The 11,101-nt window shown below is 43.4% G+C and overlaps 1 protein-coding gene across 1 annotated transcript; it reads left to right on the plus strand.

Moving 5' to 3' along the window:
• Window positions 1-3,624: 3,624 nt before the first annotated feature.
• On the plus strand, window positions 3,625-5,128 carry LOC306709023 (transmembrane protein 238). The gene is made up of 2 exons (XM_079177034.1): window positions 3,625-4,280; window positions 4,934-5,128. Exon 1 carries the CDS (start codon window positions 3,743-3,745, stop codon window positions 4,265-4,267), a length of 525 nt encoding a protein of 174 aa, XP_079033160.1. The 5' UTR covers window positions 3,625-3,742; the 3' UTR covers window positions 4,268-4,280; window positions 4,934-5,128.
• Window positions 5,129-11,101: the final 5,973 nt, after the last annotated feature.

Genomic DNA, 11,101 nt, shown 5'->3' on the forward strand with positions numbered 1-11,101 from the left:
AAGATCACCATCTTATTTTAGTGCGTTAGCATGCTAACATTAGATCATTAGCAGCAAACACAGAGTCCAGCTCATGGGGGCGTCAGTAGTTCTGTAGGTGTTTGGTCAAGATTGAGTAAAGTGTAAAGATTGGCATCTTCAGTAGGAACCGATGGGTTTAGGACTGGGACACAAACAGGGTGGGGACAGTATTGGTGTGGTCTTTTCATGGGATTTGTGGACAATAATCCAAATTTGGAATAATGCCAGAATGCATTCTGTACCGATCAGACAGTGATCCGTGGTGTTGTCCATCTAGTCTCTGCAGTGTCCCCCAGTGTGACCATGCTCTCCACATCAGTCCCTATATCAACCATGGATGGGGAGGACACTGAAGCCTCCACACCTCTCAACCCTCTCCTGGACAGGAAGTCACCTGGCTGTCAGGGCGGTCTGGTTCCATCCTGCTGGCTCCTCTACTTTAAGCCCCTCGTGGCCATCAGTGTTGGTACGCTGCTGTTTGTTTCGGGAACAACCTTGGCCCTGCTCTCCTTCACCCAGGTGGGCAAAGTCCCCTACCTGCTGGGGCCGCTGTTCCTCTTTGTGGGTCTGATGTTCCTGGTCACCGGTCTGGTCTGGGTCCCCGTGCTCAAACAGAGCCTGGAGCAACAGCCACTCACTGAGGTCAACCATGGCAAGGAGGACCAGGTGGAACACAAGCACCACTGATGGGGAACTCTGGGAACCAGTAACCATCTGCTCTGAAAGCACAAAGTGATGTGAACTAAAGTGTGAGGTCACACTTGGTGGGAGTGTAGGATCTAGTGGTTTTGGAGCTTGACCCATAGCAGTCGGGATGTCTCGGCCTCAGTGAGCATTCTTAACTTGAATTTGTCTGGATTACCATCAGTCTGACATCAAGATCACGACGAGCCGTTTACGGTTTAAGCTAATCAGTCTGGGTACGTAGGATTTTAGAAATACTGAGGTCATGAAGTATAAAAACATATTTTACAAAATAATGATTTGGATTTTTCTTTTTTCTTTATTTAGCTGACTGTTCTGTTGATTGTTAGAACATATCTCCTGTCCTGTGAACACCTTGTCTCCTAAATGTCAACTTGTAATGTGCTGAGAGAAACAGTCCTATGGAGCTCTGTGTTATAAAATGCTTCATTTAGCCGAAGAATGAAAAACCAATACTTAATCCTGACGTTTATCTGAAACAGGTTTTCTCTGAGCATCAGCTCTGCACAGTGCCAGGAATAACATTGTGGTGAGGAAACAATGAACATATTAGTCCAAAAAATAGAAATAGAATAAGCCTTCAAAGGAGTCGTTTGTTGCAGTCGCCCTGAGCTGCAGCGGCGTTTGGTAGACCAGCCAGTTGGCTACAAACATGTTAGACTTTAACATCATTGCATCTTAACAAGTTAGTGACTGGTGTCTCAAAGCGGTTATCCTTTCCTGTGGTTTATAGCGAGACCAGAGTGACCAGACTTTTCTTTTGTTGTACTTGTGATATCACAGCCTGTATTACTGGCCTCCTCTCCACTCTATAGCTGGAATAAACTGTTGCCCTCACTTCAGACTACTCCTGATACTCTTATCTTTATCATTCCATTTGACAATAGAACATGTTCAACTTTATCTTTGTTATTAAGAGGTTCTAGTAGATCAGTAAGAAATGGTATTAAATACTTCCATACCAAAGGCAGAGCCGTCAGTGGTGGACCATCACAGCTAGACTTCCATGCTGGTCATAAGAGGGGGTGTAAACCCTGGCGTGGAACCATCGGTCACCACTGCGGAGATCAAACAGAAACGGTAACACTGGGCATGTACAGACATGTACACCTTGCATGATGAATGAAACATGTTTGTTTGTTTGTTATGTCAGGTCAGCATGAGAAGTGATCTCTCTATGTGAGCTTAGAACAGTTAGATCCATCTTATGGTAAATAGTAAATAAACTGTGCTTGTTTCTCACTTTTCTAGTCTTCTGACCACTCAAAGCTCTATAACACAACATGACATCATTCACCCATTCACACCCATTCATTCACTGATGACAGGAGCTACCATGTAAGGTACCACCTGCCCATCAGGACTATCTAACATTCACACACCGCAGGAACAGCCTGCGGGAGTAATTTGGGGTTAAGTGTCCTGAGGACACGTGGACGTGGACTAGCGGAGCCGGGGATCGAACCGCCGATCCTCTGATAGGACGACCCGCTCTACACTGAGCCACAGTTAAATATGGATTCATAATGACAGGCAGGGACAGTGAGGGTCAACAGAATGTTTATTTTGGTCATTACATAACATGTTTACAGATTATGTTTTCTCCTGTTTTTGTTTTTATCAATTATTTGGGGAAGGTGGTCCTTGGACATTTTGAACAATCAGTTAAAAAAACAACAATTATAAAAGGTTGAGAACCCTGTTTGTAGATCTCATGTCTCCTGTGTTTCATTTGACGAATATGTCACACAGGCCGTCCCACGCGGGTCATTTTCTGCCGACCATCTGTCTCATTGTATCCTGGTTGGCTGTTGCTCTCCGTTATTTATTTGTCATCTTCTCCGTAAGCCGCTGTGGCTGCTGGTGGGCTGTGTAAATCCTTTAGGACCGGATTACTGAGGCAGAGCAACGCTACTGGACATATCCATCTCTGATTGTCCTCAGATCAACATGGCCGCTGGTGCAGACCACCCAAACTAACCCCCCCCCCCCCCCCCCCCCCCCACACACACACACACACACACACACACACACACACACACACACAGTCCTCAGTTTGGGGCTGTGGCTCCAGGCCGAAGACCAGCGGATGAACACACCATCTGTCTGTGTGCAGAATGCACATACAACAGAAAATACTCCACAAATAACACAACAAGACACTGATGCCAACATGTCTTCAAGTGTGTAAATGTGCCTGTTTTTCACTTTTTTGACGTTGATTCAACAGTGGAGAGCAGCTCAGGTCTTCAACCACTGCAGACGTTCGATACCAACCACCATTAATGCTCATACGGAGCTGATGGACACAATAACTCTCTGTTCCATAATAAAAGATTATTTATATTTGATTCAACTGTATTAATGTAGCACAGAGTACCAGAGTACGTCCTGGTTTGTAAAAAAAGACCATTTGAGGACGGCCAGAAAGACTATGGGAAGGTCAAACTATAAATATGAGTAATATGTGCAGCTGTCTAATTGATTATATCATTTTAGAAATAATCTATGGCGCACATCAAATTTCAAAACACGTTTGCAAAGAGAGATCAATTATTATTGTGAAGAAATATAAATGTCACGATGATAACAATGTATTATTTATATTTGATGCCTTTATTTGATAGTGACAGCTGAGATAACAGGCAGACAGGAAATGAGGGAGAGAGACAGAGGGACGACATGTACGGTCCCCTGTCCCGGGGACAGTTATGTGTGTCCTCGGTGAGAGGAGAAGAAGACCAGGCCTGAACAAGCACACATTCTCGGCTACACTCACCTGTTGAAATTGCTGCTGAATCACAAACCCTCAACGGCCAGGTAGGGGTGGAGCCCCTCCCCCCCTCGGCACCACGCCCCTCCTCTGTGAGTGTGCGGCACACTACCTGTCCTGAGCGAGGCTGCGCGCCTCACCTGACTCACCTTACAGCGCTCGGAAACTCAATGCCAGGGCACAAAGGCTCCGGGAGAAAAGCGCTAACTGTCGGAGCGTCCCGTCAGCCTACTGTGTGCTGACATGGAACCGGTCTACCGGGGTCTGGGTCGCTGTGTGTGCTGTTTCTGGCTCGCGGTAGCCTTTGACATCGTGGGACTGCTCGTGCTTCTCATCGGGGTGTTCGTGAACGTGTTCTTCTATGACCTGCTCATCTACGCGGGAGCCATCGTGATCTTCCTCAGCCTCATCTGGTGGGTGTTCTGGTACTCGGGGAACATCGAGGTTCCCCCGGCGGAGCTTGAGGATGACGTCGGGTTACTGAAGAAGGACAAGGGCGCTTTGAGCGGCATCGGCGGCGCGGTGAGGCGCCTCTCCAGCCGCGTGTCCAGCGGCATCCGGACCTCGCTCCGGAGGAACGGAGCACCGTCTGGCACCCTCGCGGACCGCACGCGGAGGTCAGCCGGGGGGCCGCCGGTGGTGGAGCAGGTGTCCGTTGCCATGGCAACGATGACCCCACAGGAGGATACCCCGCACAGTACTGTCTCATCAGTGGCCAGCTGTGACGTAGAAATGCCGCACACAACAACAGAGACCTCGCCTACATAGTGTAGGCCGACAGGTGAGGCCTTCACACAAAACCACCTGTAACGTATATGTAGTTACATCTGTGTGTGTGTGTGCACACATTATTACAGAACTCTATTATATGTTATATAACAGCCACAGGAAAAAATACAAAGTTTGACCCTAAAACTGTCAAAAGACTATAAACACCTGTGTCATTTGGTTGTATTTGTAAAATGTAAAATCTTCAGGTCATTCAAACCCAAATTCCCAGTAACATTACAATGTCCTCACACTCTTCTAAAAGTTCACTTTGACCATTTTTTATATATAATAAATATGTTTACATTGGCAACTCATGGTCTCAACACAATATTATAGAAATAAAGCTACATTTGATCCAACAAAAGCTTTTATTGTTGTTATTACTTTCATATAAATGCAAGTGAATCTTCAGATGTATTTGTGTTTTTGATGTTACCTATAAAAATCTTGTTTTCACTTTCTTTCTTTGATGCAGTTTAAATGCAGAACTGAAAGGACGACTTGTGTTGCGGCAGTTAAGAATCTTATCACTGGATAAATGATTAACCACATACAAGCCTTTAGTTTCAACAATAGCCGGCTGCCTGATCCCAACACAACTCGTGTCCACTGTGTCTGTGCGCACACACTAATGATGACGTGTCCTCTGTTCTCTACCCACAGACGAGAGAGCCTGCCCGACACCGTCTTCAGCTGCCTGCACTTCATGCTCCACTCTTTTACTGTTGCTGTGTTCAATGACAAATTATTAATAATAGACGATGATATTTAGATAATGTGTTGCTGAGTACAGCCTTTTTTTTCAATGTATTTTCCTAATAAATGTTATGTTTTAATCAGTATAGCAGCATCCATTCAGTCTGTGAGATCAAAAGACATCAGAGATATTTTCACTTCATATTTGTGACTTAATGTCTCTGTGTGTATGTGATGACTGCTTTGTGTGACTAAACTGTCTTGTTATGATTTTGTATATATATCTAATGTGTTCTTATAACGAGCTAACAATGCACCACTGCATCATGAGTTAAACCATCCTATCTCTGGTGGAGTACTCAGTGAGTGCTGCATCACTAAATAAGTGTCATTTTCCAGCAATATCTTACATCAGTGGGATTTGATTCCTCCAGTGGAAAGACAAGATCTGGATTTACTCAGAGTGTGAATTATATAACAACAATCCACATGTAACCTTTAGAACGTATGCTACGAGTTATGGAGTCCCATCTCTCTCCTTCCCGAACAAAACATGAATGTTAGCTAGATCTGATGGACAGGTGCCTTACATGGTAGCCCTGCCATCAGTGTGTGAATGGGTGAATGATGACATGTAGTGTTAAAGAGCTTTGATTGGTCAGAAGACTAGAAAAGAGAGAAACAAGTCCAGTCCACTTAGCATGTACATGAGTGAACTGAATCCATAGAGTTTTTCTACAGCAGACAAACAGGGAGAGATCTGGTGAACAGCATCTCAAGGAAGGAGCGAGTAACAGCTGAAGAGAGACACACTCAGGAGTTGGTAGAGACCAAAACAGAGCTAACAGGAGAGTGAATGTTACACTCATCAGGTGACACAAACACAACTCCAAATAACGTTTGTGTGAATGTGTAACGGTTTGCTAACAAGCTTGCCAAATCAACTTAAAATATGATAATATGTTAATGTTGTGTTCACAACGTTTTGTCTCAAGTGATCTAAAATCAGTTATTGAAGGTTTGAGTAATCCCACGGGCGTCAGCTCTCCGTCCAATATCAGTCATAGTCATAGGCCACGGTTTGTGTTTTCAGCTGTGGGGGCCCAAATCAAAGTAAATGCCACCAAAATAACTTGTACTGCGCTTCATTTAGTGGCCTAGTTATAAATGGAATGTGACACTGCTCTGCTGAAATTCTAACAGGCTACACCTGTGTTTCAAAGGGTTTTGTGAGACTATGGTGGGTGGACCTCGGGGAGGTCATGAAGGAAATGTTGTAGGCTACAATTTAAAGTGAAATGCTTCAGTGCGATGCCTTGTGTTGTTCTAAACAATTGATTCATAAACACATTGATTGTAATGATGTGAATGGTGATTTCATGACGGCCTTTCTAAGCCGACCTAGAGCCGGAGAGAGGTCTCACGAGGAGATCCTTCCACACCGAGCAGATTGTTCTGACCCGCTGAGACAGACTGCACCAACCCCACCCGTGAGAAGTGTCAAATATTTTCAGGCCGTTATGGAACTAAACAGATGTTTAAAAAATAAGCAGTTTTATTTATTTATTCATTTTTCCATCGCTGGTGCTCAACCTCACCCATGTGATTGGTGCGTCTGGTCCAAACTGGTAATTACACATTCTTATGAATCACACTGCTTTTCTCGGCAAGACCCGCCCTGCATAGCATTCGAGCGCTAGGATTGGCCAGGCATCCATACTTGCAGAGGTACCGTTCACCTGATTTGTTCAGGTCCTGTGCCCTGATCAACGAGCTGTCCTGAACCTGACTACTCCGGTTCAATGTCTGACCTTCATCCATCGTCTCTGCCTCCACCACAAGACATGCAGCACAACGGATAGGATACATAGAGCCGGAAACTTTCAAACTTTCAAAAAACTTTCAAACTTTCTTAACTTTTATTTGAGTACAGTACGATGCAAAATAGAATCTCTAGGATAAAAGTAGACATATCTGTGAGGTAGTGTAATAAAGCAGGAGTAGCTTCTGCTGTGACAACAGCAGTAAATGTGATTGGATCAGGCAGGTTTCACACTACTAAATGATTTCTATACTGTGTTTCTGGTTAGGTGGGGCGTTCTGATCCTTCTGGCCACTTTTAGTTGTTGCAGCAGCCGACATATTACGCAGGGAAAGCTGAATATGAATATGTGATGTCATGAATAAATGAAATGGGTGCAGGTGGTTAACTAGCTGTGTGTAGCTGGCAGCAGGCTTCCTCATTCCCACCCGCTGATAACAGGCCTCAGTGTCTAACCTTTGGAACCTGCTGGTTTTATTATACTGCAGCTGTGCTCTACTTCAATACTACGGTTTCTACAACTACACAGAAAAGAAGGGGGACAAATACATGTACTGTGACAACTTACTGTGTATCATTAGTTCCAAAGAGGGGGAGAGTATGCAATTCCTTACTTTAGTTAACCCATCACAATAACATTGCATTACATGTAAACAACATTTAATTAAAAAAGCATAATGCTCCATCAGTGTGACAAAAAGGAACAACAGCAGCAGAGCTAGAAAAGGAGCAGAGGTGAGTGGTGGTAGATTTACAGGGCGAGGCACACTGAATCCTTCAGGACAGAACTCTGATGCACTTCTCCTCTTCCAGAATATTATCTATATTAGATTTATATTGACAAATATTAAGTTTTGACAAGTATCTTTTTCATTTTATTTGACCATCTTATGATTGAACAAATCCAGTAGAGAATTTATTTCAAACATCCACATCAGCTGTTGTGTGTTTGATTGAGCTCAAACTGTGTTAGTCTCACATGTCTCCTGGTTCTTTTCTAAAGCTGCTGTGTGTAGGGTTTGAAAATATCACTTTGGTGACTCCTAGTGGTAGACTCAAAATGAACAACAGTGTACTCTGCTACATATTGGCACATACTGTACATAGTGTAGTGACCCCGTTGCCCATCAAAAAAAGACCACCACGCTGGCTGATTGCTTGTTTGGACGGTGCAATAAATGGCGAAATGTCCAGTCTCCAACATAAATGCAGCTTAGTTCTCACAATCGCAGCATTTTCAACATAAAACATAAACAACATTTCTCTGTTTTAAGTACATTTTCTAAACCATAGACTAAAGAAATCAGAACATTTATCTTCATTTATCATCACACGGCCCAAAACGGGTTGCTCCTGTCTACTCAGCAACACCTGCATCAAGTAACCCTCCTGATTATATTAACCTGTGGCCTAATTGACAGCGATGTATGAGGGGATGTAGTGTCAGGGATGAAGGGATGAGGGTCGTGGGATGAAGGGATGTAATGTAAGGGGTGAAGGGATGAGGATAGGGGATGAAGGGCTGAGGGGTGTGGGATGAAGGAATGTAGGGTAAGGAATGAAAGGATCTAGGGTAAAGGAACAAGTAGAGTAAAGAGGGTCCTGAAATGATGGATGGAGGAGAGCCATGATGGACCGCTGACGTCTGGCTGTCTCTTCGGAAGCTCTGATGATGTGGAGTGGAATGTATGTATGTGAGGTATGTGGGGGAAGACCAGCGGCCAGAGAACTTTAATGATATGGTCAGGGTTGGTTGAAGATGGTTGCTGAAAGCTGTTGGGCCGCGGTCGACAGGGTCGGAGGCTGGTCCTCATAGTCAGAATTGGTTGTACGAGGAATGGGAAAGTGATTTCACAATTGAGTTTCATGACCTGGGATGTGGGAGACTCAGATGCTGAGCTAGTGCTGAGCTGAGCTAGTGCTGAGCTGAAACCAAAGTGAGCCTACGTGTGAACTGCATTATATAAGAAGCAGGTATGGAGGAATTGGCTGCTAGAGGTGTTGCATCCTACGTCTTCTGAGTTATTGCAAACCATCCTACTGCTGGGTGTTGGCTGGTTTAGGGGTGGTGGATGGTGGGTGGACTAGAGGCAGGCTGCGGTAAACGGTGAGGCTTGTTTACTTGTGTACGCAAGGGAACTAATGACAAACTAATGCCTTGATCATCTAAAAACGTCTGCTAAAGAATTTTAATGAGCAGGCCTTCTTACTTGACATGGTAACTGTGCAATGTCCCAGAATTGGCTTTATCCCCACTGTTGAGGATGTTTGATCATATTTCAAAAACTCATTCACTTCCATTTGGAATAGAGACGCTCCTTCTGCACAGTCCAGCTGTTGATGACCTCCAGACTGCCTTTCAACAGCTGCAGGCCTCATAGTTTGGTCTAAAGCTGCTTCTTAATGCTCAGAAAACCAAATTCGTTACCTTTTCCAGGTTTGGCTATCAGCCCTTAGATAATGGTGGCATCCATGTTTTAGGAAGAGACCTAATTGAAAGAGTATCATCCTACAAGTACCTGGTATCTGGGTGGATGAGTATGGCTATCTTTTAGAGTGCACATTGAGAACCTAGTGAAGAAAAGGTTATTACCCTGATATGTATTTGATGTAGTCCATCAACCTTGAGCAGGAAAACGAGATCCCTCATTTAGAAAATGTCACCACTTCATTTGCAATCTCTGAAGGTTCGTTTGAAACATGATCCTGTAGAAGTACGGTGGGAGCTTGCCATTGACTTCACTGATTTTACACAAAGAGGGAATCTGTTTCAGACTACTTTGTAAACAACAAATAAGTGTATTTGAACATTAACTATCCATATATTCATTTTAGAGTCATCATTCTATTATTGTTGGTAGATTTCTCCATATTGTTTTATTACAGCATTCATTTTAATATTTCATATTTCATTTATTCATTCAATATGTGCTGTTTGGTTTTATTATGTCTGCAGAACTGTAATCAAAAGAGTTCAAGGTTAACATTATGTTTTGATTACATCTTTTTGGGGTATATTTCATAGAAGGATAGTGCTTCTCAAGGGTTTAAAGACTCCTCACATGGTTATATGAATTGTACATGATAATAATGCTTAACATGTATTTATTTATGTATTGTCTTTTATACAAACCCCTGGCATATGGGTATTTTTCCCACTGCAAAATATACACACAAAAAAAGCAAAAACCAACACCAAACTGATATACTAAGGGTACATCCCAAGTCTCTTAATTGTCATTTCCTCGCTCCTCGATCCTCGCTCGAACCGGAAGTTGTTCTGCGCCGCAATATTGACGGCCGTCCCAAAGCTCTTATTTAGCTCGGAGGAGCGAGGATCGAGGAGGGAGGAGGGATCGCCGAGGAGCCATGAGCGAGGAACCACAAGAGCAGCCTTCCAGGAAGTCTTTTAACGGCCGACACGCCTCCTCGTTGTTCATCAGTTATGTGATTGGACGCTGCAGCTGATCGGACTGATGAGATTTCTTTCAACATGTAAACAGTGAAGACGGATCGCAGATTAAACTCTAGTTTATATTTGATTAGTTTTATGATCTGGTTTAAATATATGTTCATTGCAGTCTGAACAACAAAAGGACCAAAAACAACTTTCTTCATTTATTAGAAAGATTTGTGTTTTCTTGATCTGATATTTCCCTCAAAAACTTTAAAAAAACTTTCCCTTTAAAACTTTAAAACTTTAAACAATTAAAGTGAGAGAGCTTTTTACATAATTTATCGTCATTTCATTCAGTCACGTGAGGCTGATCATTCCTGAATGTTTGATGAGTTTTATCATTTAAGAGAAACAATAATCATGTTCTGGGTTATTTAATGTCGATGTCATAATCTGAATTTCAAACCGTACAGACGCAAATATTTCATAAATAAGACGAACGCATTCCGCCGGTAAATCGATCCTGAGCTTATAAACAGAACACAGACACAGTTTGTTAACATGCTACAGAGAGAAACGCCTCTACAGTCATCATTACTGTGTCTTTATTAGTTACTATTATTAAGTACAGTGATCATGTGAACAGACACAAACTTCTCAAAAGTCTCTCCAGCTGTTAAAGCCGACTGACAGCTGATCCAGCTGTGATCAGCTGATCATCCGTCATCAGAAACAGACGTCGCTTCACGTGACGCAACTGAGGAAAGCACGTCTCATGTCTCTGAAAACACATTTCCTCGTTTCCTCTCTCCTCGCATGGTTTCCTTGCGTCTCTCCATGCATCCCTGGTGGGAGGGACTAAGACGCAAGTAAAGGAGCCAAGTGAGGGAAACAGGGATGCAATTAAGAGACTTGG

The sequence above is a fragment of the Pholis gunnellus genome, assembly GCF_910591455.1.
Source record: "Pholis gunnellus genome assembly, chromosome: 17".
NCBI classification, from domain to species: domain Eukaryota; kingdom Metazoa; phylum Chordata; class Actinopteri; order Perciformes; family Pholidae; genus Pholis; species Pholis gunnellus.

Excerpts from the sequence above, each read along its gene's own strand:
- LOC306709023 (XM_079177034.1), top strand. The coding sequence starts at position 3,743 with ATGGAACCGGTCTACCGGGGTCTGGGTCGCTGTGTGTGCTGTTTCTGG.